This window comes from Eurypyga helias, unplaced genomic scaffold (genome assembly GCF_000690775.1).
Source record: "Eurypyga helias isolate BGI_N326 unplaced genomic scaffold, ASM69077v1 scaffold9279, whole genome shotgun sequence".
In the NCBI taxonomy this organism is placed as follows: Eukaryota; Metazoa; Chordata; class Aves; order Eurypygiformes; family Eurypygidae; genus Eurypyga; species Eurypyga helias.
Window position 1 is genome coordinate 38,881 of NW_010272751.1, and position 25,868 is coordinate 64,748.

General features: G+C 42.3%; 1 protein-coding gene across 1 annotated transcript in view; it reads right to left on the reverse strand.

Annotated features, from left to right (window-relative positions):
- AKAP13 (A kinase (PRKA) anchor protein 13) overlaps positions 1–25,868 on the reverse strand; it is a 69,534-nt gene that overhangs the window by 32,134 nt on the left and 11,532 nt on the right. Inside the window, exons 3-7 of the mRNA XM_010159235.1 lie at positions 23,491–23,627; positions 16,403–16,746; positions 6,841–7,024; positions 5,505–5,613; positions 1,643–1,771 (exon numbers count right to left, since the gene is read on the reverse strand). Coding sequence (XP_010157537.1) covers positions 1,643–1,771; positions 5,505–5,613; positions 6,841–7,024; positions 16,403–16,746; positions 23,491–23,627 — 903 coding nt within the window. The remainder of the gene's footprint in view (positions 1–1,642; positions 1,772–5,504; positions 5,614–6,840; positions 7,025–16,402; positions 16,747–23,490; positions 23,628–25,868) is intronic.

Genomic DNA, 25,868 nt, shown 5'->3' on the forward strand with positions numbered 1-25,868 from the left:
CCACAACTTAAATATCTCACGGCAACAAACTGCAACTAGTTCTCCATAGTCTCCAGAAAAACAGGCATGGAGAGGCTGAGGAGCGGTAACCGAAATGCAAGTGCAATCTCCCTGCTAACACATCCATCTTCATATGAGAAATGAAGCCTGAAGACGTGAAAAAATAAACAAACTGGTCTGGGATTACTACAGGAAAAATGCCCATTGCCACCAAAGCAATCTTTTGAACAGATGTGGCTAAACCAACCTTTATATAAAGTCACCACAGTGCCCTCAAATATGAGGGAATAAAACACGTGTATTTTTGTTTGAGACAGCATCTGACATTACTTTAAATGCTCATTGGTAGGTAACAGCAGCACTGTGGGGGGAGAGAATATAAATAGGGCTAACAGAAATGCCCCTCCAAATTGCTATTTCCTAACATGACTATTTGAAATTGATTGGATGCTTAAAACAAATGAAAAGAAATTAAAATAAAAATGAAACAACCAAACAAACAAACCACCCACAACTGAAAAACCAAATCCACCAAGAAGCTTAGCTAAGAGCACTTTGTACCATGAGAGCAGGACATCAAGGCACAGCTGCACGTTTGCAGCCCACATCACAGGGACAATAAATTGTGAGTTTTGTTAAAGGTAGAAGAGAAGGACAGAGCAAAGTGGAAGGAGCTTAATTATGGAAGTGGCTAGTATCGCACTGGGGAAGAGTACAGGACTTTCTTGTAGGAAGGGACCAACTCCCAGTGAAGACTCAGAATGGAAAGGAGGAGAATTTAGATTCACCTACAACATGGATGGTGTGGAGAGTTTTTAAATTCAGGAAGCAACCAAAATTCACTGCACTGGAAAGTAAATTCCCCTATCCCAGTACGGACACGAGGGATGTGGGCTAGATTCCTTGCAAACCTTTTATTTGAACCAACTACTGCGGCTGCCCTGAATTTTCTCCTTAGAATTATCCATGTTCTGGTTGACTTCAACAGTCTAATAAAACATGCGTAAGAACTAGGAAGCATTTTCAATTATCTTTGATAAGTCTATTTGAAAAAAACAAGAGTCTAAATCACTTGAATTCCATCTTCTGCCTTAGTGGGTTTCTTTTAGCAATGCAGTTTGCAGGAGGATAAAAAAGCTACCACATAATACTCGCCTGTTTCCCAACACCACTGTTCTGATCATAATATCAGGACCTAGATGTGAACAGCCCAACGATTTAAGGTGTTTGGCTGCAATGTATGGTTTGTGCTCAGCAGGGGAACTGTGAAGTTGTAACCAAGATTTTCAGGACTTTGTATCAGGGCTTTGTCCAGATAAGTATTTTGGTTTTAATAAAAAGATAATGCCTGTATCCATGGTCGGAGTGGCAGATGCTGATATTTGCCACACGGATACTGACCACACCTAACCCGATGAGGCATGATAGTGCTGACGTACAAGACTCTTTTTGGACTACGATCCTTTTATTCTGCCATCGGTTAGCATTCAGGTAGAGGACTAAGATAATGCTATTAGACACCAGGCAATGGAGAAGTTAGTTCAATGTTTGCAAGGTGAAATTTCAAGGTCTAAAGCAGAAAACCAGATTTCCCTTTGTTTCCACCCATAACGGCTGCAATGCACAGAAAACGATTACTTACTATCCAACTCCTCCTCCTCCTCATCACTGGAAGAAGAGCCAATAGAAAAGAGAGTTTTAGACTTAGGAATGAGTGGAGAGATGCTGAAGGAGAAGGAGATTCGTCGCGATGGTCGAGTCCGGCCCTGGGCTGAGAAGTGGGTTAACAGCAGACATTAGAGCATGCTTGAAAACGCATTTAATAATAAAAAGGAGAGGAAGGCAGCCAAAGCAAACTAAAACCAAAGCAAAGGAAATGTCTGCAAAGCAGCTGGCTTCAGAAAAGCCACAAGAAACAAAGGATTGAGAAAGTGCAAATTCCAGAGGACGCTGGTTTCAGAGGATGCAGGTCTCACTGCATGCATGGAGTTGAGGTTTGAGCTTTCTTACCCTTGCTATCACCTTCTTATAAGAACTCTTAATGAGCACTTACATGTGAACAGTTATTTTCCCAAACAGAATACCAACAACTTAGTGGTTCTCTGGACAAAGGGCATTTGCCTTGCTGAAGTAACTGCCAGGGAATCAAACTAGAACAACTTATGATATTTGTTTAAGGGTGCTTTTTGCAGTTAAATGGCACCAAAGCTACTGGGTATAGCAAGGATACTTTATCTGAAGCATTGAATTTATACACCTGGGGAGGCTGCAGGCACCTGTATCTAAAAAAACCCCAACATTTTGATAATATTATGCCCTTCAAAGTTTCCAGATTTAAAAAAGACACACCTAAATTTCTTTTCTTCCAAAATAAAACAGAAAAAACAAGCATCTCTTCTCCTCTGTTCTAAAACTCACAGTCCTTGTTTTAAAGAAACTGTCTAAACAGGAGAAAAGCCCCTCTACACCCTCTCCTGTCCTTGCCTGGAAGATGTCTACGAAACACAGTGCCAAACTCTGCAATCAGTCTGTGACATCAAAAAAACCCCCACCTTCAGTGCATATATTCAGGCACTTTTAAGCCATTCCATGGCATGGCTAAATCAATTCTCTTGCACAACAGGGAAAAGAACCTAAAGACTTTATCAGTGTTAAACTTCCAAGAGAAAAAAGTAGCAATTATTACTCTGTTCAGACAAAACACGTCCTTTCAGCCACACATAAACAGAAATTTTTGTACTGTTAATATCATACCCCAAAAGTGAATTCAGAATATAAAACCATTACCCGAGGAATACCCAGTGCAATGCAAGCAGCGCAAAGCACACTCCCCTGAAATTTTTCTGCAGTCATTACTCACAGATGCCAACCGCCTAGAGGTGATTTGACTAAAATTACGTGCACGCTTATCCAATGTAAGCAGAAGAACCCTAGAGGGACCTAATGAAAGGCATTTAAATTGAAGAATTTTAGCAAGATTCATGCATTAGTTCTGTTTAGACTGCATTTCAAAGGAGTTCTTCAAATGTCCCAGACCTGAAGAACATGACTAGGCATCACTGCTTGCTTTCTTCTGTAGTCTGCTGTCTATTTAGACTAAAAGTCAAGATGAACAATAATACTTTACTGTAAATAGAACCACCTCCTCCAGCACAGTTCAACTTCCATTTCAGTGGTTTTATTTATAGCAGTTCCTGGCTTTATAACAATGCTCCACACTGGAAATTTGCTATTCCAAAGCCGAAAGCAGTCTTCCGAGCACTCCAGCCAACAGCTCTTGTGACCTCTCTCTATAAAATGCTTAGGGATTAACAGTTGTGAATGGCCACGGCAGCTCGCGGAACATCTGAGACATCAGATGGAATGCAGGCTAGAAACTCAGTCTTGGAAATTGCTCCTGCCTCAGTACGTATGACAATAAACAGGAAAAATAAGAGAAAGCCCTCCATATGTTTATTCATTTGGATTTAGTTTTTGAAGCTTTTGTGCAGAATTTGTTTTCTTCTTCCCATTCAGATAGATTTGCAGGGAACAGAGAAATTTTTTTTAACACCTACCACAAATTTATGCAAGTGGAATGAGTGAATAATGTTTTTCTAGAATTCAACTCCATGAAATCAACGATTGATTCTTGCATGACTCTGAAATATTCTGCTGCAATAATATGAATGTGAAAGCTAGGTGATACAAGGGAGTTTATATACAGAGTCCTTCTTGTAAAAGGCCCTAAGCTGCTCCACATGTACTTATGGTCCCAATTCAAATAACACTATTCCTCTTTCAAAGTGACTGAGGAAGAATAAGGTGATTTACTGAAGTTTTCAAAGTCAGGGAAGTGTCAGAGTTGGGAAGAGAATCTGTGACATAAATTTTCATGGTGAGTAATCTTTTGGATGCTCTCATCAACTGCTGCAAATGCATCGATTTTCAGAAACCACCTTCCTATAAAAATGAGGCCCTTCTGAGGTGCCCTCAAATTAACTACTGAAAAAATAAAGCTCACAGAAGCATTAATAATTTTTACCTTCAGTGTCCAAACCTCACAGACACCCACCTCAAAGCAGAAGACTAACCCGCTATTTCTTCCACAGGCCCTCTAGGCAAGCTTACTACACTTCCTCTTTTCCTGCTCCCTAATTGAGACCACCATGGCTAGGCCCAATCTAGAAGATGGGATAATCAAACCACCACCTACGGCCTCAATGGCATTTTTAACGTGGCTCAAAGATAGAGAAAAGCAGAAAGGCGGCAAGTTGTCTGGCTTCAAGATGGAGGCACAAATCCTCCACTGTTGTAACCCCCGCCACGGGCCTGAAGGCAAGACCTAAGGGAGAGGGAGAGAAGCCTCAGCTGGCCAGGCTCTCTCAGCCACTGACAGCGAGTTCTCTGGGAGCAAGCTGAGTTAGTTATGGCGTTTGGTTAGCAATGGGTGCAATGCCAATAAATTGATTGCTTAAAAACACCCCAAAAAAGAAGGCCTTCAGCCCAAGGAGGAAGGCGGTACGCCACTGCACAGAGCAGGAGCTGCCTTTTCACAGGACAGATCTGCCTCTGTTTTGGTGACCGCTGCTGGGGACAGTTAGGCCATGTGCTTCTTAATCATGGAAGAACAATGGCGAAGAATTTAAAAACCTCTCCTACAAAGCATAATCTCTGTAAGCTTCCCCCAGCAAGCCTCTTAAATAAATAAAACACCTTTCTTAAACTCACCTTCCCCTTGTTCAGCTTTGCAAGGAAGAAGCATGTTAATAAAGAGGAAAAGATGAGAGGCCACCACTGATTGACAAGATGTGATCTAAAATGTCAGTACAGTTTCTGGCTGGCAATTAATAAAATGAAAACATGTGTAACATGGCCCTTCCTAAGCACATCCAGCTGCAGCCATCTGAATGACTTTTTCAGCTGAAAGAATCAATTCAGTGAAGTTGCAAAATTAAGGGCTTGTTACAGCTTCTATTAAGCTAAACTGAAAAATTTCACCTAATCATTTTTCATTATTTTCTTCAAGAATGAGATTCAATAAATTACACCCAACTACCCCAAAACATTTAAATCAAAATAAATAGCAACAAACTCCCCCAAGGATACCACAGCATGGATTCTCAAGTTTCCATACATCAACTTTCAAAAAAGTCTGTACGTAGGAAAACAAGATCTCAAGTGGGGTTTACCTGACATCAAAGGAAGAAATTCAAACTATTTTTTTTAAGTAACAATAAATCATAGTTTCTGTACCAGTAATCTAATTAAGAAAAAAACCCACCACCACCAAAAAACCCCAATGGAACTGGAAATACCAGGGATAAACTGGGAAGAAGAAAACATGGATCTAAACTGAACAAGTTCTGCCTTTCCACCCACAGCTACATGCAGCGGTGAAACACGTATTTCACATAATACAGGGAAGCAGGAGCAGGCACTAGCAAATTCTGCCTTGGGAAGGTATCAAGATATACTTAATAATACAGATGACAAAATGGGTAAGGGAAAACTGTGTTACTCACTGTCCATCACTGGTTTACTAATTGACATTAGAGACATAGATTTGGTCAGTGGAGATGAAACAGTGGAAGAACAGAAATTAAATCCTTGCGGCTGCGATGTTTGATGCATCTGCAGAACAGAAAATAACCACAGTGAGCAAATATGTTAAGAATGACAGCACCATCCCACCTTCAGAACACAGTTCAGTGTTTGCTTTTACTGAAATTCTCACTTTCAAACAGCAGAAAATTTAAATGATCCCCATATAAAGTATAAGGCAAGGACCATGAAAAATGTAATTGGTGTTGCACAGGTGAAATGCAACATTTTGTTTTGACTTCTAAGCATAAGACAATTAATTATGCAACAAACAGAGACTGACTGCATGACTTTCTTGCAAGATATTACAAGACAGATATTGTTAAGTGTCTGATGGCCACTGAAATTACTGCTGTGATTCCAGCTCCTCAGCATAACCAGACTGTTGTTCAACTTGGTAAAAAATGTGATGCTTAGCAGTCCATTCCCCAAAAACGCCATTCCTTAAAGCAAGAGAAGACATGAGAGTCTCAGCAGCTATACAGGCCAGATCTTGTAAGATGAGTTTACCGCCTTGATGAACAGCAGTGACTCTATGAGGTAAACACACTGGCTGGCTAATGATTCTGGCATGAACTCAGAAAATACTATGGCTCAAACTTCAAACTCAGAAATCCAGGATATTTATAGTATTTAAGACTGTAATTGCTTCTTTAATAAAAATAAGCAGAGTCTCATAATACTGTGGCCTATCTGACCTTAGCAGCTATCAAAGAGTCCTGCTCCAGAGAGATGGCTCTACATTTTCTTAATATGCAATTTGCTTAACTGTTGCTTATAATAATGGGCCTTTTGATTCTGGTTATGCCTATGAAAGAAAAAAAGTCTTTATTTTTCCTCCTATGATATGAAAATAAACCTGAAAACGTTAACAGATAAATTACTACGTGGTACTTGCGTGTATTTCATGACTGCAAAAGGCAGCATAAGCATTGATCGTGGAAGCCTTGCAACACCTGCCATTGATAGTATCCCTAATTCCATGCTAAAAAGTTATTAATTTTTCCAGTATTAGTCACGCAATCAGTGGATGAAAACTGGGAAGTTTCTCGTTCTCACCCTAAGACTTCGCCTATCAACCATGTTTCCCCAAAGAACCAAGTAACAAATTTAACACTGTGGAAATTCCTCCGTGTTAAAGATTGAAGATTTTAATAATATTATATATGTAAGAGTGAGACTGTCACTTGGGAAGATTGCTTCCAAAACACTGATGTAGCATTGTCTATACATTTAAGAGTTGTTAGACAGCTTTACCTGGTGATCATAGTCTCTGATTTCTCCCTGCTCCAGTTCTTCAGTGAGCAAGACCAGGGACCCGCACTGATTGTTGGCAAGTGGACTCCGTCTGAGGTCTTTGGAGCTCAGAGAAGAAGCCTCCAAGTTTGCAGAAGGCTTCTTGCTCTCTCCAGAATCTCCAGCAAGGCCTTCTAGGCTGTAACTGAGGAGAAACCACGGAGGTTAGATGTTGACAAACTCTTAGGGACCAATGCCTTTCAGCACAGAGCACCTTCGAGTGTAAACCACAAGGCAGTCACTAACTGAACTGTGCAGGGAAATGCTGGCGTTATTCCTCAGCATGACACTTCTCAACGATCAAGTGCAGATAGCAGTGGAGGGGTTTCTGTTTCCTCCAGAATGAATAACAGCATCATTGTGCCTCTAATGAGACATTCTAGTTGCTTGAATGAACACTCGAACTCCTAGTCAACAGCACTGCCTTCTGGGTGGGTTTTTTTCCTTATTTTTCTTGAGCAGTGCACAGGAAAATCTAGAAACACCCCTTCTAAAGGTTCTGATATTTCCACATACTCTCATTATCAGCTTTTTATTAGGCTCTTCCTTGGAATAACGGCACTCAAATAAACTACCTCACATAGTGCCTGTCCTGGAACAACACCCCTCCCAGCAGCCACAAAATCAGCTCTGGGCTGACTGTGATGTTCATCTCTGCAGACACATCCCCTGAATCTAATTAGCACTTGCCACTGCACAAAGCTTTGGTACTGCTAAGGCCCTCCTTTCTGCCAAAACTGGTTTCTTTTTTCCCTTTTCTCAGTTTTTTGTTTGTTCATTTTTAATTCAATAAATGGTTTTTTCCATCAGCCCATCAATTCTATTTTATCATTTGCTGTGGAAATTAGGTGTTGTCCAATGGAGCCAGACATAATCAAAGCTAAATAAAATACCAAACTTTTGCTTGCAGAATTGGTAGCAATAAAAGGTTTTGCCAACCTCTGCAGAGATAGCTGCTGATAGATAAGTGACCTCTACAGAAAGATGCTGCTCACCTACACAAAACACCTCCTCTTTCACCTGTGACTATTCCCATCCAATGTATCTTGGCCCTAACAATCTGCGTGTGACCCTCCTGCTTCTCAGGCCCAAGCATCGATAAACCCACTGCACTGCCCGTTGGGGCTAATGTGCAAGATTTACAGATTCACCTCCCAGTACACTAGCACAGCCCCGTGGCTGATGTTTGATTTGAAGCTCACAAAGTCCTGCTGGTTTGAAGCAAGGCCTGCCCTGGATATATATCCCAACCTGAGGCTAATCATGACATCTAAGTGGCCAACAAGCTGTCATATAAACAAATGAAAGGAAAACACACTATAGACTGTACAGATTATTTAAGCAACCAAAGAAGTTTTAAATTCAGGTAGACTTGCACAGTAGTGATTAATGTTCTGCATTCCTTTAGAGGCATTAGGTAGCTGATAAATATGCACCTTCAAAGAAACACTGCAATAAACCTTGAATAAGAAGATTTAATAAGTTTGTAAAGATTTTTTTTCGTAGTAGTTAACGAGAAAGAAGACTGGTTAAGGCATTTACAATTTAATCTGCTTTAGGAAGATTTGGACTCAACAATGTGTATCAATAGCAGGCATTACAAAGTTTATTCTAAAACACTTGCAGAGAGAAATCAGTCCCATTTATACTGATTACTTAGGGCAGAATAATATTTATTTTCTTGCATCCCAAGGTGGTAACAACATTACATAGTGTGGAAAAAAACCCAATCATATAGTTTGTTCTGACACAAACAGCTCAAAACTGAAAATATTAGCTCATAAAATAGTTATCAGTGGGCGATTCTGGTCTGTAATGTGATGGTTGGGGTATACAGACCATATGCAATTAAATCAGGAACGGGAAGGACAGATAGACTTCTTTCTCAATATCTGGTCTTCACAAAAAGAGTCTAGTAGCTCTACCCACAACTAGCAAGAACAGCCAGGGGAAAGCTATAAAGCTATAATATCTGGGAGACCAGCTTCCAGGCAACATCAGGTAAAGAACTGACCTGCAAGCATCATTCTCAACTCTGGGACTTTCTATAGTAGATGCAAGCTTTAAGTACCTGGAAATTTTCATCAGTGGCTATTACATTGTTTTGGGTTTTTTTTCCACAGAAAATTTTACATGATTAGTCTCTCTGAAGAAAAAACTAGATCTTTCAATTTACAAAGAGCAAGTCTGTATGAACTTAAATCCTTTATGAGATCCATCCAGAACAAAGCGGTGCTGAATCACATTAACTCTTGTTTTGATTCTCTGGCTGTCACAGTTATCGTTACAATCACTGCTGCAAAAAAACCACACCTTAAAACCATCACGGAATAGAGCAGCTCAAACCAACAGCGAGGCCAATGGAAAGCAGCCACCACCTTCATCTGCACCCCAGTGCAGCAAACCCATTCCCAAGACTAATTGCTGAAAAAGCAGACGAAGCAAACGCAGGCGTGCACGCTTCAGACAGAGCAGCAGGGAAAAAGGTGAGGCACAAAAAGCTGACGACAGGGTGTTCGCAGTGCTCCTTTGCTGCTGCTGCACGTTTATTTATACCGTACCTTCTACAAGAAAAGTCAGGACCCATGGCAATGAACTGTACACCAGAGGGACACCAGCTCAAACTAGGAACATCAAAAGAGGCAAAGAAAGGAAAAGGGCTGTCATTATCGGATTGTTATAGAACAGGGGAAATGCTAAAAACTCTCACTCTTGCATACCTTAAAAAAAAAACCCAACAAACAACCAAACTCAGAAATAATGAAGTAGCTACTATATATTTCTGGCTTCCAGAACACACCAGAGTGCCCCAAATGACCGAGGTTACCACCTAACAGGGAGCAGGACAGCCCATCCTTCCCCCAAACTGATCCCATAGGTGAGTATACAATGTACTGGAGAAACTGCTCCTTTTGGGGAGAGAGGTTATTTGGGAAAACAAGGCTGAAGCACACCAAAGCTAATTTCACACAAGTAGTCACACACAGCCCTTGTGTTAGTAATGATTAGTATTTTTCTGGTACCTCTCCTCCCCAGATCAGGAAAAGAATCCCTTACAGATATTAAATCATTTCAGTCCCCTCCATACAAGTATTAACAACCTCAGGATACACGGCGAAAAATAAGGAAACAGTTACACTCTTAAATGTTGCACAGCAAACCAGTGAAAGAGGATGGAATCAAAAAACAGGCTCATCATACTATTAGCTTGGGATTAAATCAAGAGTCCTTCCAAGAGGTCTTTGACTAGAAAACCTTTCAGCTCCCATACCCCAGAAGAGTCCTAAGTTGCATCATGAAAGACATAAGAAATGCAAATACAGAATGCAAATATTTTGGCTGTTATTTTAAATACTGCTTATGTTATTTTTTCTCTGTCAGCTTATGGCCCAACTGCAGATTTTGCAGACATAGAGAAATCAATCTTCTTGTCAGCTATGACATATAAAGGATCCCTAAATCCTGGAAAAGCTGTCCAGGAAACATACGTCGTCTGAAGGGAATTTTGCATCAGCACAGATCTGCCTGCGCAGCACTGCACAAGTCCTGCTCCCAGCCCCTGGCCTGCGATCCACACAAGGAGAGGACAAGGCCAGAGCAGGCTTTGTTCCAGGCCAGCAGCCTACAAAAAGGACAGAACAAGTCTAAACATCCCTGGGCCAGGATATGTGAATGCCAGAAGCCTCAGAAGGCACAGAGGAAGGTTAAAGCCACCGACTGCATCAGTTCATGTCAAGTCCTCGTATAGTTTCCACACATAGAACAGCAATGGAAACATTCAGGAAGGGTTTGATGGTTGTTCAATGGTGGGGTACAGATAATTGCAACCTGTTTCATTAGGGATATTAATTGGGTGAGGATATACCCAAAATACCTGTGCTTTGCACCCCAAAGCTCCAGGTATGCTTCACCAGTAGCTCCCAGCACAGTACCATAAGCATTCTTCATGAAGACATACCTTCCCATAACATGCCAGTATTTCCAAGTACTTCATCATCCAACTAAACCTGGAATTGTCCAAGGCCAGGCTGGATGAGGCTTTGAGCAACCTGGTCTAGTGGAAGGTGTCCCTGCCCATGGCAGGGGGGTTGGAACTAGATGATCTTTAAGGTCCCTTCCAACCCAAACCGTTCTGTGATTCTATGACAGACCACGGTGGCAGATATAGTATTAGCGAGGGATGGGGGGGGGGCTAAATACTTTCTTGAGATCATACAAGAACCAAGGTCTGGCCAGAGTAAACCCATCTTCATCATCCACCTCAGTCTGCACTCTCAGGCTTGAGTTCAGCCACCCAGCTGGTCAGTAAAACCTGCCTGGCAGAACCTAGATGGAGGCTAGGAAAGTATCCCAAGGAATTTATCATTCGTGTTTCACCTCTCCTTGCTTCCCCTCAGCCATCATGGGGGCTGGAACTAGATGATCTTTAAGGTCCCTTGATGATCTGCTTGTGGCCCCAAGACTGCTGGGCCTGGTGGACCCTTGGAGTCAACATCAAGTGATGCTGACTTGTTTGCAAAAGTCAGTAATTCTTGTGTAGTAACTTTTCAATTGAAGAAAAGAGGATTTTCCTTCCTAAAGGAACGATGCAACATTCACACCAAATAGTGCACTTTAAAAGATGCCTCTGTTCCTGACCACTGCTGTGTTACAGTGAGAATCCCAAAACCTAAAACTGCAGGGAAGGGCAAGAGTGGAGGGAGGGAAGGAGAGGAGCCATGCATATATGTAGGAGGAAGTCTGGAAGTGGTAGAAGGTCTCAGAGAGAGAAAAAAAAAAAAGACCTTTTGGCAAAGGCTGTGGAAAGCAGTCTTACAGAATTACAATCCTGCTGGGGAGCCACCCACAGTCCGTTGGCAACGCCATAAAAACTGAACGAGATGAATGCAGAGCATGCAAAACCCCTTTACAGAAGACGACGTGGGGAGGGGGGATGAGCTATTATATACATCAGCCTTGTGGGAGAGCATAAACTGTTGGAATTAGTTTCAGGCTGTTGCTCTGCAACCAGGGTTAGAGAGGAGGATACCAAAACGGTTGGGAGGCCAGGAAAAAAACCCCAAAACGAAACCAGAAAGAATGCTTATGAAAGAATTACCACACGTTTCAGATATGACTAGGTATTTTAGGTTGCCTATTTGAGACATTTTCTTTATTCTACATGTAAGTGCAGTGTTTCCAGACATGATGACTCTAAATACTAACACAGCTCCTACAGAGGAGCCTTAACAGACAACTGGTAAAAAGATGTTGATTTGCATGAGCTGAGGAGCACTGCACTTCCTGCACAGTGATGCAAATAAAGTGGTTTCGTAGAAGTAGAAATCCATGTTTGCTCTTGTGCCTTTTTTAAAAATTCGTTTTTAAGACCCCTCTCCTGAGCTGTACAGCCCTGCTCAGATGGCTTATTTATGCTGATGCATGCTAAGGCACGGTGGGTTTTTTTGGTAATAACATCATGGTAACATTTTTTCCATGTGTGTGTTTACACACATATAACCCTATCCATTCCAAGGGACGTGAAATCCCAAGTTAACCTGCCACAGGCGAAGAGGTAGCAGGCTGTGGGAGATAAGAGGTTGACCCACTGATGGGGAGAGGTTAAACTTGTCTTTTCTTTTAGCCTAAAAATGTCTAAGTGTGGACAGTCCACATGTCTGCTGTGTCAAAAATTAAGTGTCCTATTTTAAATGTTAACAGACGACACAAAGGTTACGTGAGTGAAAATGCCTATCTGCGTGATGGATGAGGAACTGCAAGCTTGCTATACAGGAGAAAACCACGTGGAAGTAAAGAAAAAAAACATATCTTAATTTCTATTTTTTTTTTTTTTTTTTTAGGAAGATGGTTATAATAAAAGCAGCAAAAGAGCAAAATTAAAGCCATTTAATTCAACCAGCTGCAGATCTTCAGAGTATTCTCCAACTCTGAGATCGTGTCTGATGCATCCCCTCCCCAGGTGCCTCTCCTGCAAGTCTTGGCAGGAGTCTTGGATGTGCTTTAAATCCAAATTACGCACATGCTCGCAGGTAAACAATTCTTTTAATACAACTCCAAATCTTACTTATGGCAAAGGCCAACAAAACGATATCGGAGATTTCTCCAGTTTATTAACCTATCGTACTGGAGAAAATGGCTTGAGCATGTGCTCGTGGGTCAGAAAAACTGCCCTGGGTCAGACTGGAGAGGGAAAGCAGCCAAGCGGGATGCGCAGCGCCAGTGCTCTGAGAGGTACTACAGGTTTACTACCATGACAGTATGGAGTTAGTAGACATTCAAACGCAAAACAGTCAGTCACTGTTAGTTGGCTTTGTACCTTCTCCTATGAATGGGAGGCTTCCTTATACCATCCCCCAGAACTCGCATTGAACTGAAAATGAATCATGGAGAGTGGGTCAGCAGCTTGAATGGAAAAAAAACCCGAACAAATGGCAGCTGAAGGAACAACATCCCTAACCCATGAACACAGAGGGAATGGACATACAGAGAAAACACAGCATTAAATACTAAATGAAGTAATGGGTCTCTCTTTTCCTCCTCTCTCCTTTTTTAATGAATAAATCTGCTTTTGGTGGGTTTGGGGTTTTTTTTTGGTTTGGTTTTTTCTTTTTGGTACAGAAAGAAGGTTTCACAGGTACTGACCCCGTTACAACTGAGCTGCTGCCAAAGTCAAGTCAGTCTAGGTAAGGACAAACCATCTGACAGAAGCTGTTAGCAACCTTGACCAACACCAGCTCCAGTTTCGCAGCGCTTAATCCATCAGTGAAAAATGCCAGCGTTTCTGTCCTCAGACCCGAGCGTTAAGAACACTGCACCATTGTTGAAAGACAGGCATTTCAAATCTGCTATGAATGTCAGGAATTAAGTGAAGGATGAACATCCTTTTGTGGCAGCTTGTTAGTTTTCTTTGTATCTTTAACAGCAAAATGTAGACATGAGGATTATCCATGAAGTGCATTTGCGGAGAGAGGGGAAGCGGAGGGGTACTGAGCATGTTTTAACGTTTTATTTAAGATGATTTCTTCTGATTTCTTTCAGGTTCTTCATTTCTTCTGATCTTTTTTCTGAACAACCTTTTATGCTCATCCCTCTTACACACAGAAAACTTGTAATGCTGGAAAAGACCAAATTCTACAAAACCTGATTTTTTTCCGTAGGCTCTTCAGGCCCTGTATCAGCAGCTCTATTTAAGCTTGACCTGGATACCCCTTCCACTGTGGGAAAGACTTGTTGGTGTGGATAGGTCTGGACCAGGCCGCGAGTCCTTTGCTAGGGCAGGAGTCACCTCTCATAGCTTGGCTGATGCCACCCCATTCCTCTTCCCAGCTGTGCAGCCCAGCTCTAGTCCTTGGGGTTTAGTGGCAATTCCACTTTATGTGGTTCATTTTCTGCTCATTCAGTGAGTGCGAACTCCTCATCAACAAAGCAAAGTGCCACGGGTGCCCAAGGAGAAGAGGAAGCTTGGACAAGGGCTGGCAGGCAGAGGGAGCAGCACAGCTCCTGCCCATCAGCACAACAAACTTTAGCTAAGGCTTGTGCTCCGTGTTACTTCCCTTCCAAGGTTTGCAAAAGCCAAGTTATTACAATAAGGGCTTTTCCCCTTTAAATGGAAAAGTACCTATTGCATGTGAAATAAATAAGGAAAACACCCTGAATTTATATGATTTGTATGAAAGTCAATTGTTTGGGCTTCACTTCCTCAGTATTTGTTGTTGCTCACTAAGCAACCAGAATCTCAACATCACAACAGCCACGTAGGAAAAGAACAAAAAAAGAAAAAAAACCCCAACAAACCCAAATTAATCTGTTTCCTATGGAACAGAAACATAAAAGCAAACAGAAACCAAATCAGCAGCAAAGACCCACACAGCTTTGCTTTTCTAATTAACCAGTGTGACAGCTATCCTTATGGAGCAGCAGCTGTATCTAAGAACATATGAGAATAATTACTCTTCCTTTAACTCAAATTTTCTTACATTTACAATTAATGTATTTTCCCATATCAGAAACAGCCTCCCAAGTCTGATGCAGAAGAATTTAACCCCATCTGTTAAGTGTTAGCCAGTAATTGCCAGCTATGCAGTTTATTACCCTCAGAAATCCTTACATAACAGGTCCTACGCTTAAAAATAAATCTCTCTAAATGAGTTTATGAGCTTATGGACTCAGTCTGTCATAAACCTGCATGCTGTCTTTTGCAGCTTTACAAAGATAGGTATTACTTAATTTCTTTAAATATTACCTGGGGAACAGAAATTAAGCAAATAAAATGTAGCAGTGCTAAACAACAACACTAATAACAACAACAACAATAATACCATCTTTCACCCTATGTTGCTATGTTTCTGAATGTTTTTCAACACTGGCTTTAAAATCTGAAGGGTCTATGATACTCCTCAGTGACATGCACACTCCCAACATCTAAAGGATGCATACATATCGGATACGAGGCTGCTGCCCTCACTGGATTGTCCAAACTGGGCAGTAACAACACACCAAGTACCCACTATGAGTGGTCATTTTTTTAATTTAATGGCATCACCAAGTGCAATGACTCCATTTATCTTAAAAGCAGACCCGTAGCCATGAAGACAGCAGCAGGCAGTGTGGAGAGCAGCACTGTGCTGCACGCCTAAGCCTGCAGCCTCTGTAAGCTGCAGGTCTACACTGGAGGGGTGGGAGGCTACGGCACCCTGACCCTGCTAAAACAATTGGCAATTAAAAACCACTGACCAAACCTTCACTGGTTTCAGAACACGCAGGGTTTGACCCCAAGCATTTGGCAGCCCAGATGCTGAATGGTGCACAGACAGTGGGGAACCATACACCAACTACCATCTTGGTGTGCATCTTCCTTCACCTTTTTCCCCACTGAGAATGGGGGGCTTAGCACCTTTTCTTCCTTCAGCCACTTGCCAACAGCAGCTACATGATCACATGGCTGTTAGACCTCTCCCTCTTGTGTCTTCTGAAAGAACAAATGAGAAAACTTCCCTTCTGAATCTTCTGGGCATCACTGGGGACACTGGTGATGAGTTGGGTGGGACTTACTGTCCATGAGACTGAGGGGGAGCCAACTCCATGAAACAGGGACTACCCACTCTCACCATTATGAGGAGCCTCCCTACCTTTTTTTAAAACCCTGGTACCTATGCTCTCTCTTACTAAAGTCAGAGAAATAATGGTTGTGTTTATTTTGTGGCCAATGAGATTTACCACTCCAGTAATTCCTTTAACAAAGCCCTTGGTGTAGAAAGAGGTGGTGACAGATCAAATGGAAGACATGTCTCAAGGTAATTCCATTTGCTCTGCAAAGCTCAAGCACACTGTAGGTATTAAGTACTTTAATCCTGAAGTTAATTTCAAAACCAAACATACATTAGGAGATTGTTTTCACCCCTTTAAGTGAAAAAGAAACAACCAGAAGTGACATCCCGGTTTCCTGTTTTATCATGTCGAGTCTAAAGCTTAGATAAATATGCACGAGTGGGTGCAAAGTAAATCAAAGCAGCTCTTCACTCACCTCCTTTGATTTATTTCTGCTTCATTGGTGGCATTTTTCCCCGGCCCCCAGCTGTGTCGACGGAAAGGTGACAGTGGCCGCATGGAGTTTCGTAAGACAGAGGAATGAGTGGGTACATCTGTGATACTATCCAGCTCCTCTTCCTTCTCTCCTCCCTCTGAGGCTGCCATGTTGCTGCAGCTGCCATCCAGGCTGTGCCTGTCCTTTGGCTGGACAAAGTTCACCATCGGTGGGAAGGGAAGGAATGTGTCGCTGCCCAGGGATGAGTTCCTCTCCAGGGACATGGTGTCATCAGCAGAGGAACTGGAGCTGGTGACATCGCAGGCAGACTGCTCCTCTTCAGGCTGCTGTGGGTCAGGAAAAATAAAAAATGTATTAGAGTAGAATCACAGACTGGTTTGGGTTGGAAGAGACCACTAAAGATCATCCAGTCCAGCCGCCCTGCCATAGGCAGGGACATGGTTCACTAGGTCAGGTTGCCCAAAGCCCCATCCAACCTGGCCTCGAACACTTCAAATGAAGTCAATTCATTTAACATTTTAAATAAATGCAAATACTTTATATTTCACACAAGCTGAGATGTCTCCTAGTTGATAGCATGAGGCAAATCAACCATCACAACAGTGAGACTTTTTGCTCTGGTTTTAAGAGAGGTCGAAATCCTCTGCAGAGCAATCTCTGCCCCTGCACGAGTCCCTAGCTGCCATAACCCTGGGCTCCCAAGTTCAGGTCCTCTCCTCCCTGCCTTCCTTTCTCCAATTCCACATTTCATCTTGCACAGCAAATCCTGCTCCTCTCACCATTTCTGGCTGAACCTGTTATCAGTCAAGGTGCCATAAAACCGCTGACGGTTTACGGAGAGCGATGACTGGGAAACTGGGTTATCATGACTCCTGATGACAAACTCCAGCCTCTCCTGGGGGACCCGGGATGGATTAGTAGCTCTCAGCCATGAGGGTTCAAGGACAACATATCGTTGCATTGCATCATGCAGCACGAAAGGGACAATTATTCAGCAGCAGAAAACAGAAAAAATAAAGCCTTAAATCCCATCCCCCACTACTTTCCATTAAGCAGAGAGTTAATGCCAGCGTTTGCAGCATTTTTCAAATCCAACCGTAATTGATAGCGTTCCACCGGATGAGCTGCCCTGTATTAGAGGTCTTGCGTCATTGGTTTCGTTTGCTCCAAAAGCAGTAAGTGGAAGCCAAGCTAGTTCTCTTTGGCCAAAGGCCACACGCTGACCATACAGCCCGAGAAGAGCCTGCGCATATTCTGTGTGCCCCGTGGCTCGCATGAAAAAACACGAGCATCTCTCTGACATCACCTTCCGTCTCAAATGGTGTTTGCCCCGAGGGACTGACGTGGGAAGTTTCAATTTATTCTCCTGCAGAGCCCTGCACTGTATCATTTAAAATAATAATAGGCAGAATGATCTGTCAGACCATACATAATAGACTATTCAGCAAAGCCACAGCGGTTAATTGTCTTCAAATAGCAGGCTTGGTGGGTCTCAGCAGAAGCTGAGTGCTCAAGGAGCTGCAGGCTGTCAGCTCTCATTTGGCAGAAGTCAACGGGCTACGAAACCCCATTCCCAGAAGGGAGAGATGGGCATCAAAACCCATGGAGGGCAGGATGAACGGAAGCGGTGCTGCCCCACAGCAGGCCTCACCTTGGATCCCACTGCCCTGACTTCGCTCGAGCGTGGTGGTGTTAAATGCTCCAGACACTTCTGCTTTTCTGTGCTTCTGATGGGCACGCGTTACAAGCTAAAAGCTTCTTGTTAAACTGAATAAAAAGACTCTGAGATGTTTTAAAAGTATTCTAACCAAATATTTCGCTATTTACAGGGAAGCCCCGTTTCCAGTTTGGCTATTTTTTATTCTCATTTTGGTTTAACAGATACACGATAATGTTCCTAAGGTGGTTTAAATTAGCTGCTGTCGCACTCTTGCCCCTCTCCCATCCATCAAAGTAAAAAAAAAAAGGGGGTGGGGAAAGACAGCGCCCACAGCACAACACCGAAGTACAATATACCTTTCACACACAAAATATTAAAAAACACACTAAAAATATATCCTTCCCAAGCATGCATTTCAGGGTGAGGAATGCAAAGATTAATGGTGAATTTGTGTAATTACTTTAATAATAAACATACCGTAAACTATTGGATGTGACACGTGTAAATATAAGTTAAAATAAGAGAAAACTGAAATGGATGCACTGTAAAGTTTTTGATGATGTCTGGCTTTATTCAAGATAATCTGATATTTGTGTGAGTCATGATGAGACCTTACTGAATTGCTTAAATCCAGACAAATTAAGTAGTTATTATGTGGATAATAGTCCTTCAGTAGAGGAAACAGTCTGTTTCACTTTTCTGAGACACAGGAAAATACCGTTAGACATGAGGGCAGCAGAGCAGGAGGAGAGAGGACTACCCGCCCGCTCCACAGTGGGAAGGACGGGACAGTTTGCAAACATGAAATCCAGATGCAAATCTAGTGACAACAGTGCAGAACATCATACTACATAGGGAGGAATTAAAGTAAAAAGAGGAAGTTTTGTTTCCCAGATAAGAATACTGCTCCAGTTTAAAATGCACAACAAAACCCACCTAAGGGAAGATTTAGGGTGTCTATTGTAAAGTGCAGTTCAAAAAGATATTTGAAAAATGCAAAGTATATTTGGTCCATTTTAACTTTTACCTTGATCATCAGAACCACAGAACACAATAAACAATTCCCTTGAACTTGCAGCCCATGCTTATTCCTCTAAAAATATTCTGTCTTCATTCAATTATTATTATTTTTTCTTTTAAACAAAACCAAATAGTATCAAAGATCAGGACTCTGTCTGCAAAATGCCAAGCGTGGCTGACATCTGAGCAGCATCTATATTGTAGCAAACTGCAAAAAATGAGCTACCTGGCCAAGTGCCAGTAAACACGCACTGCTCTTTATTCTTCTTTGAGTAAGAAAACACCCTCTTTGCAGAATAGAAAAGGTTCTCTAATGTGTTCTTTTCCAACAGGAAAAATAAAGCATTAAATGAGATTAATTTTCCTCAAGTTAGGCTTGCTGCACTGCACCTCAATGAATTCAACCGTTAACTGTGACCACAAAACCCATGGCTAAAAGAGCCTTTACAGACATGTGCTAATGGGCATCTTCTTGGCCTTCACAAAAAGCACTTGGTGAGAAGTTAGTAAGAAAAAAATAAGATAAAAAAGACATAAGTGAGTTTTCTGAGAAAGAACGGACATATTTCTTCATGAATATGAAATAAGATAAGAGAAATCACCAGGATGGTGGAGGCAGAGATAACTTCTTCAACTAAATTCCTCCCATCTGCAGGAGATCTTGATAATTGGAATTAAAATGCTCTTTCAATTGTTTTCGTGATGACAACACGCAAACTTACTCTGTCCTCCGATCTTCCACATGACAAAGACATTAAAGGTGTTACAGTGTTTAAAAAAAAAGATGAAAAATAATGAAACCCTGGCATCCTGAAGTGTATTTGGCATGCCATTGCACTAAAGGAGTCAACATGTTTGGTTGGCTGGGCATATAATCTAGCAGAGCCATTTTTCATTTGGATTTGCCTATGACTCCAGGCTCCCAAAAATTAACCTCAATAGTGGCCTCCTATTAATTTTTCATGATAATTTTTATGATTTGGAGTTGAGGTGTCTTCCCCTGGCGAAAGACTTTCTTCTTTAAACTTTTATTCCTTCAGGTATGGGGTTTTTTTTTGCATGTTTGCTGGGGGTTTTTTTGCTTTTTTTATTTGTTAAGAAACAATAATTCTGAAAAAATAAATGCAAATATTTATGTATTTGTGTATTTCCTTGAACAAATGAAAACAAAGGCAGAAATTAAACCGAGTTGAAGGGTTGCAACCCCTTCCTTTGACAATGCTCTGTGGGTTCCTGACTTCCCAAGGGCCTTTAGTCTGAATCATTTCCCAAGAGGCACATTAAAATCTTCCCAGTAACACTGAATTTCAGTGGCAGGTTAAAAGTTAAGATGAGCAAAGCGTATGGTCTACGCCCCAGGACACAGCCAGATGACTGTGAGAAATTACCTTATGCAGCATTAATCATCCAAGGAGGGTGTTGCAAAGCCTGCCCAGATGGCTGAGACGGAGAAGGAAAAGCAGGATGATGAGGACATGGGAATGAAGCACTGACACAAAAAAATAAAACGTTTTGCTGAAGCCTTAGACCTCATGTTGGAAGCGATTTTTGGAGTTCAGTGACGGCCTCTGAAGTGTGAAAACACAAGTCAGGTTTTAGTGTTAAAGCTCCCTGAACCCGGCAGCTCATGTTGGGCAGCTCAGCATATGTCTGTCCAGGCATAAAATCAGGAGACAGGCATAGGAGACAGCGAGGAGATGGTAAGGAGCCCGTGCACCCAGCACCAGGGACAGTTTAAAGTACCTGCAGAGCAGGTGAGCACACAGACCCCAATTCTCCATGGTCCTGGGACAGAACCAGGGCTTAATCTCCATGAATTTCAAGCGATGCCTACAGAAGCAGCCCAGAGACCCTGGACAGTTCTTCCTAAATTTCTTCAAGTCCATTCAGCAGTTAACGGATTTATACAATAATATGTAATCAATGTAACATTCTGGGGTTTGTTTTTGGGGTTTTTTTTGGTGTGGGTTTTTTTTTTTTTTTTTCTGGGTCTCAGTGCGTTTATCGGGGGGGATGCTTGGCCCTATCCTTGGAAGTATTCAAGGCCAGGCTGGATAAGGCGTTCCTCACCCTCGTCGAGTGAAAGGTGCCCCTGCCCATGGCAGGGGGGTTGGAACTAGATGATCTTTAAGGTCCCTTCCAACCCTAACCATTCTGTGATTCTATGAATCTATAAAAAAACAGCTCTAATAGACAGAAGTTCAATTCTTGCTCCATACAAAGGAGAAACAAGAACAAGACTAGTAATAACAATAATCATCATGACACTGAAAGGTTTGAGATCCTCTTTTTATTCATAAACACGCTCTCTCTCTTCCTGATTTGATATGGAAATTGTTCCATTTAATAGGCTTATAACTAACCAGACACAACCAAGACATGCATCTTATAATATTACTCAGAAGAAAAATTACATCCAGCTCTTATTTTAGTGGTTATTAAAAAAAAATTATTACTTGCATTTCTATCAGCTGGGCTCAAGAGTGGGGGGGAAAAAAAAAAAAAAGATTGAATTAAGGAACAAGGTGGCAAGACTAAACCAGTGTCTCTGGGTCTACTCAAAATAACCTTGACTGTAGAAAAGGTACTAAGGTGAATTCTGAGAAAGGAGACAAGGAATAGAGTTAGTCAGCAGAGACACAAAAAGCAACTGAGGTTGAGATTAGCTTTGAACAACTTCCTAAACTCAACTCAGGAACCTTTTGAACCCATTTGTAAATAAAGTCTGCAATCCACTGCATAATGAGAACAATGCAAAGGCTGCCAAATTCAGAAATTATCTTTCTACAAAGCAAATAATTTCCTCTCTCTGCCTGCTCTCCACTGGTAACGGAACATTTGCTTTCCCCACCACCTCCTCTTTTTCCCTGCAGCATCCCTACTACACTGCGTTACCTATTCTTCTTAAGTTTTACTTTTTCTCTCTCATCTTCGGAGAGGGAAACTTTCAACATAAGAATGGGAAAAAGCTAAAATACTGCACAATATAGAACGTGTTGTGCTCCCACAGCACTCCTCTCCCACACATCCCCATACAAACATTAAGTCAGGCTCAAATGGCAGTTGTTTGTCATAATTTGTGCCACTCTACACAAGAAAACTGAAGACAGTCTTCTGCTCTGCCAAACAGCCTTATATCCTCACAATCCAGGGTCCCACATCACTTGGAGAGTGAGATGGGAAAGCTGTGCCCTACCGCATGCATTAAGGATGACTTGACTGTTCATTTATAGCACATGAGATCACTTAGCTTGGGCTGTGGTGTTTCCCGTCCCACTGGAAAATATTCACCATCATCTGATTTGATTTAAGCAAACAGAATTTTGTTTCATTAAATACATTTCTCTGAAAGCAAGTGTGAAACCTACTCCAAAAGTTTGGTTTTTCAGAGCAGGAACCGTGCCTGCTCAAACAGGTAAGCTGGAGCTGAACCTAAGTGTGTGAGTTCATGGAGCTGAGACCAACGTGATGGCTGCTCTAAGGAAGGTTCACATCCTCTTTGATTCTGCATCCCTCTATTCTTTCTGGGTGCTTTTTCATCATCTACTTACGGCAGGAAGAATAGAAATTACCAGTAAGATGATTCTTAAAAAGCAAAACCTAATCACTCTCTGCTTAGATTCAGGCTGCTCTGATGCAGACTGCAGAAGAGCGATGCTAAAGGGAGGCATCCTCTGTTCAAGAGGCTGACTCTGAACCTCAGGTCTCACCCACTCCTCCTTCCCCTTCTCGACCGTGAGCAACACAAAGGGCACAGGGATGACTAAGGTTAGATATGACTTCTATTGTTGATTTTAAGCAAACCTGAAAACATTTTCCTTCTACTTGCATGCAAAAAGGCACTAGAGGTATGTTGCCTAGGCAACAAAACTATTCATTGGAATTGGCTTTAAGTATCAAGAGTGTTTCCTTCCTATCCAGGGAGTCACAGTGAATTCACAGAAAAACACCATCTCCTCTGAGAAGTACAGTATATGATTCTGAAGGTGTCAGTGCAGAGGTCAGGGCGTGCTGGAGAAAAGCCCTTTGTTACATTAGTTCAAGATGGCTTTCATACCATCTGTGCAATCCCTCATGACCTTGCAAGGAAATCCACCTTTTCAACTGTTCCTCTAGCACCTGATTTTCTCTTGGACAGTCCAAATTGCTTTCATCTTTTCAACATCAGGGGCTGCACAGTTTTTGGAATTCTGCTGCAAGTAAATACATCCCTCATGTTGCTGCATCTGAAAAGAGGACCAGATCCTTCCTACCTATTTTGTTCCAGGATAATCACTCCCAGGTTTCTAACTCACCAGTGAAACCAAGATGATCTGCATCTGCAGTACAGGTTTATCAAATCATGACTGAGAGCTTTTTTAACCATATCCCAACCAGGCTTTCCTACCTTTCCAAAGACAAGGTCTTCCATCCCATCACCAGGCAAGGGGAAGAGGTCAGACTCGCTCCCAGACTCTCTTTTATGGACACCCTGTGATGAGGCACAGACGCTACTCAGCCCATCCTCCAAGAAGTTCTCACATTCTAGGGAGCAAAGCAGAAAGAGTTACAACCTGATGTTTTCTGCAGCATCCATCCATCCAACTTGCATGCTCTCAGCAAATTCAAGGATTTAAAAGCAACCATAAACACAGCTTTATCAATTGCGTTCAACTCCCAAAACTGTGAATTTCCAAACGATTTCTTCAAAAGTTTATAACTCCTTTTCAGTGCATCCTCAAAACACAGGGTGCAAACAGAAATTCTGCATTTAACAGCCATATATGGTTGTAGCTTGCGGTGCTGATAAATGCACCATGTATCAGGTACCCCACGCTGAGCATAACAGGATGTTTCCCATCGATTACAGCAACTGCAAAATCAGATTCATATTCAATAAATGTAGAAATATAACTTGACAATATTTGCTTTCTTTCTCAATTAAAAACAATCAATTCTCTCTAACTGCCAATTTAAACTGGTGCTTAGAGTGGGGATGATTATTTCATTGCTTCTTTTAGACTTCTCAATGAAAAAACACCAGTAGGAATTCTATGACAAGCTTTACTATTTTTAAGATTCAAAAATAAGTGTTTTTAAAAATTGTCAAGCTTTCATAACTCCCGAAATTGAAGGATAAGCATACTGCGTCTCTTTTTTCTAAAATGCTTCCAGCTGTTTGTATTGGGGTGATCAGCAGCACAGAAATAGACTGCAGCCACTGAGAAAGCCCTTCCTGTCCAAAACCTTAACAGACATGTATTTGCACGAAAAACGTCTGTATATCATTTCATTTGTTCAGCCTTCAGGCAAAAGTATTAATGATAATTTTGGCAATAACTGAACATTCTTTTCTCCTAACTCAAAATATTTTCTTAATTATTAGTATTTTTTAAAAATAAGAAAGGTGTTATTTTGCAACCTGCTCTAACTAACCAGATCCAAAATATACTTGGCTCCCTGGAGACGAGCCATGGCCGTAAAATGCTGGATCCCTCTTAAATTATACCTGACTAACTCCAGCCCTGGCGATGTCAAACTTAAACATCAATGCTCAGGTAGCTCGAAGCCATATTTCCTCCTCCCCATCCTTAACCTGCTCCTGACAGCAGCTATCAACCACCACAGCTGCTGCCCAGCCGATGGGAGCAGCTCCACTGCCGGAGAAAATAATGCTAATGAACTGATGGCAGCGGGGTTGCCCCCGTTTAGGGCAGGGGGGAGCTGAAGCTGGTCGGAAACCCCATTACCCCGTAGGGGAGTTTCCACACTGAGGAGAATCGTAAAAACACTTATTGGAGGCGGCACGCCTGCTCTCCGGTCCTGTTCCCCTTTCGGTAAACCTGGAAAATCTGAACTGCTTTTCCATCACTGAGGGGAAAAGGGAGGGGGAAGAGAAGGGGGAGAAAGGGTGGGAAGAAGGGAAAAGCAAAGAAGAGACGGAGAGGCTGTAAGGGAGTGGGCCAAGGTGCCGGCCGTCCAGCTGGCAGCCGGTAGAGCATGTCCGCAGCCCAGACTGAAAAACAAAGGGGCTCGAGCCACGTTCCAGTGGAAAATCAGCAGGGACGGTCCAGATGTGCCAATGGAAGGATACCCTGCCCCGACGATAAATCACCACAGGCAGCGAAGCCTCCTCTGCAGGAGCCTCCGAGGGATGGAGATGCAGCAGTAGGGAAGGACAGTGAGCAGCAGAGTGATGGGGATCCCCCCACTCCCCAAATGCTCTCTTCCCTCCCTTCTCCTTTACATTCAGTGGTCTGGGGTGGATCTTCCCCCCTCCTTTTCTCAGTTAGCTCACTGGGGTTGTTTTCTTTGATTTACACTGCACAGGCATTGCACAACGCTGTGTCTCGCACACCCGTGACCTGGCAAGCGCTGGTGACAGCCCTGCCACGACCAGGGGACTGTGACCCCCATCACACACCCACCCCCAGCTCGCTGCACACGCTGGACAAGCACAACTGTGCTTATCCCGCTCCTCTCCGTGGACGTGCAGGTGAAAAACACACGATGATGTAACATACTTCTGCACACAATATGGAGTGGAAAAAGAAATTACATATTAAAAAGCCCTAGAAGAAAATTTCCAAGCAGTGCTTTTACGTAGATTTTCCAAAGCCTCATGTCCTCCAAGACAGGGCTGAGCCCTCCAATTCCATGCTGATAGGCCACGTATCTCTCACACTCCAGGCATTTTATTACTAAACCACTGACAGAAAATGAGAAGCCACGGTTTCTGGAGTTACCTTCCAGAAAGATCTGAGGACTCTGACCCTGCAAGCCACT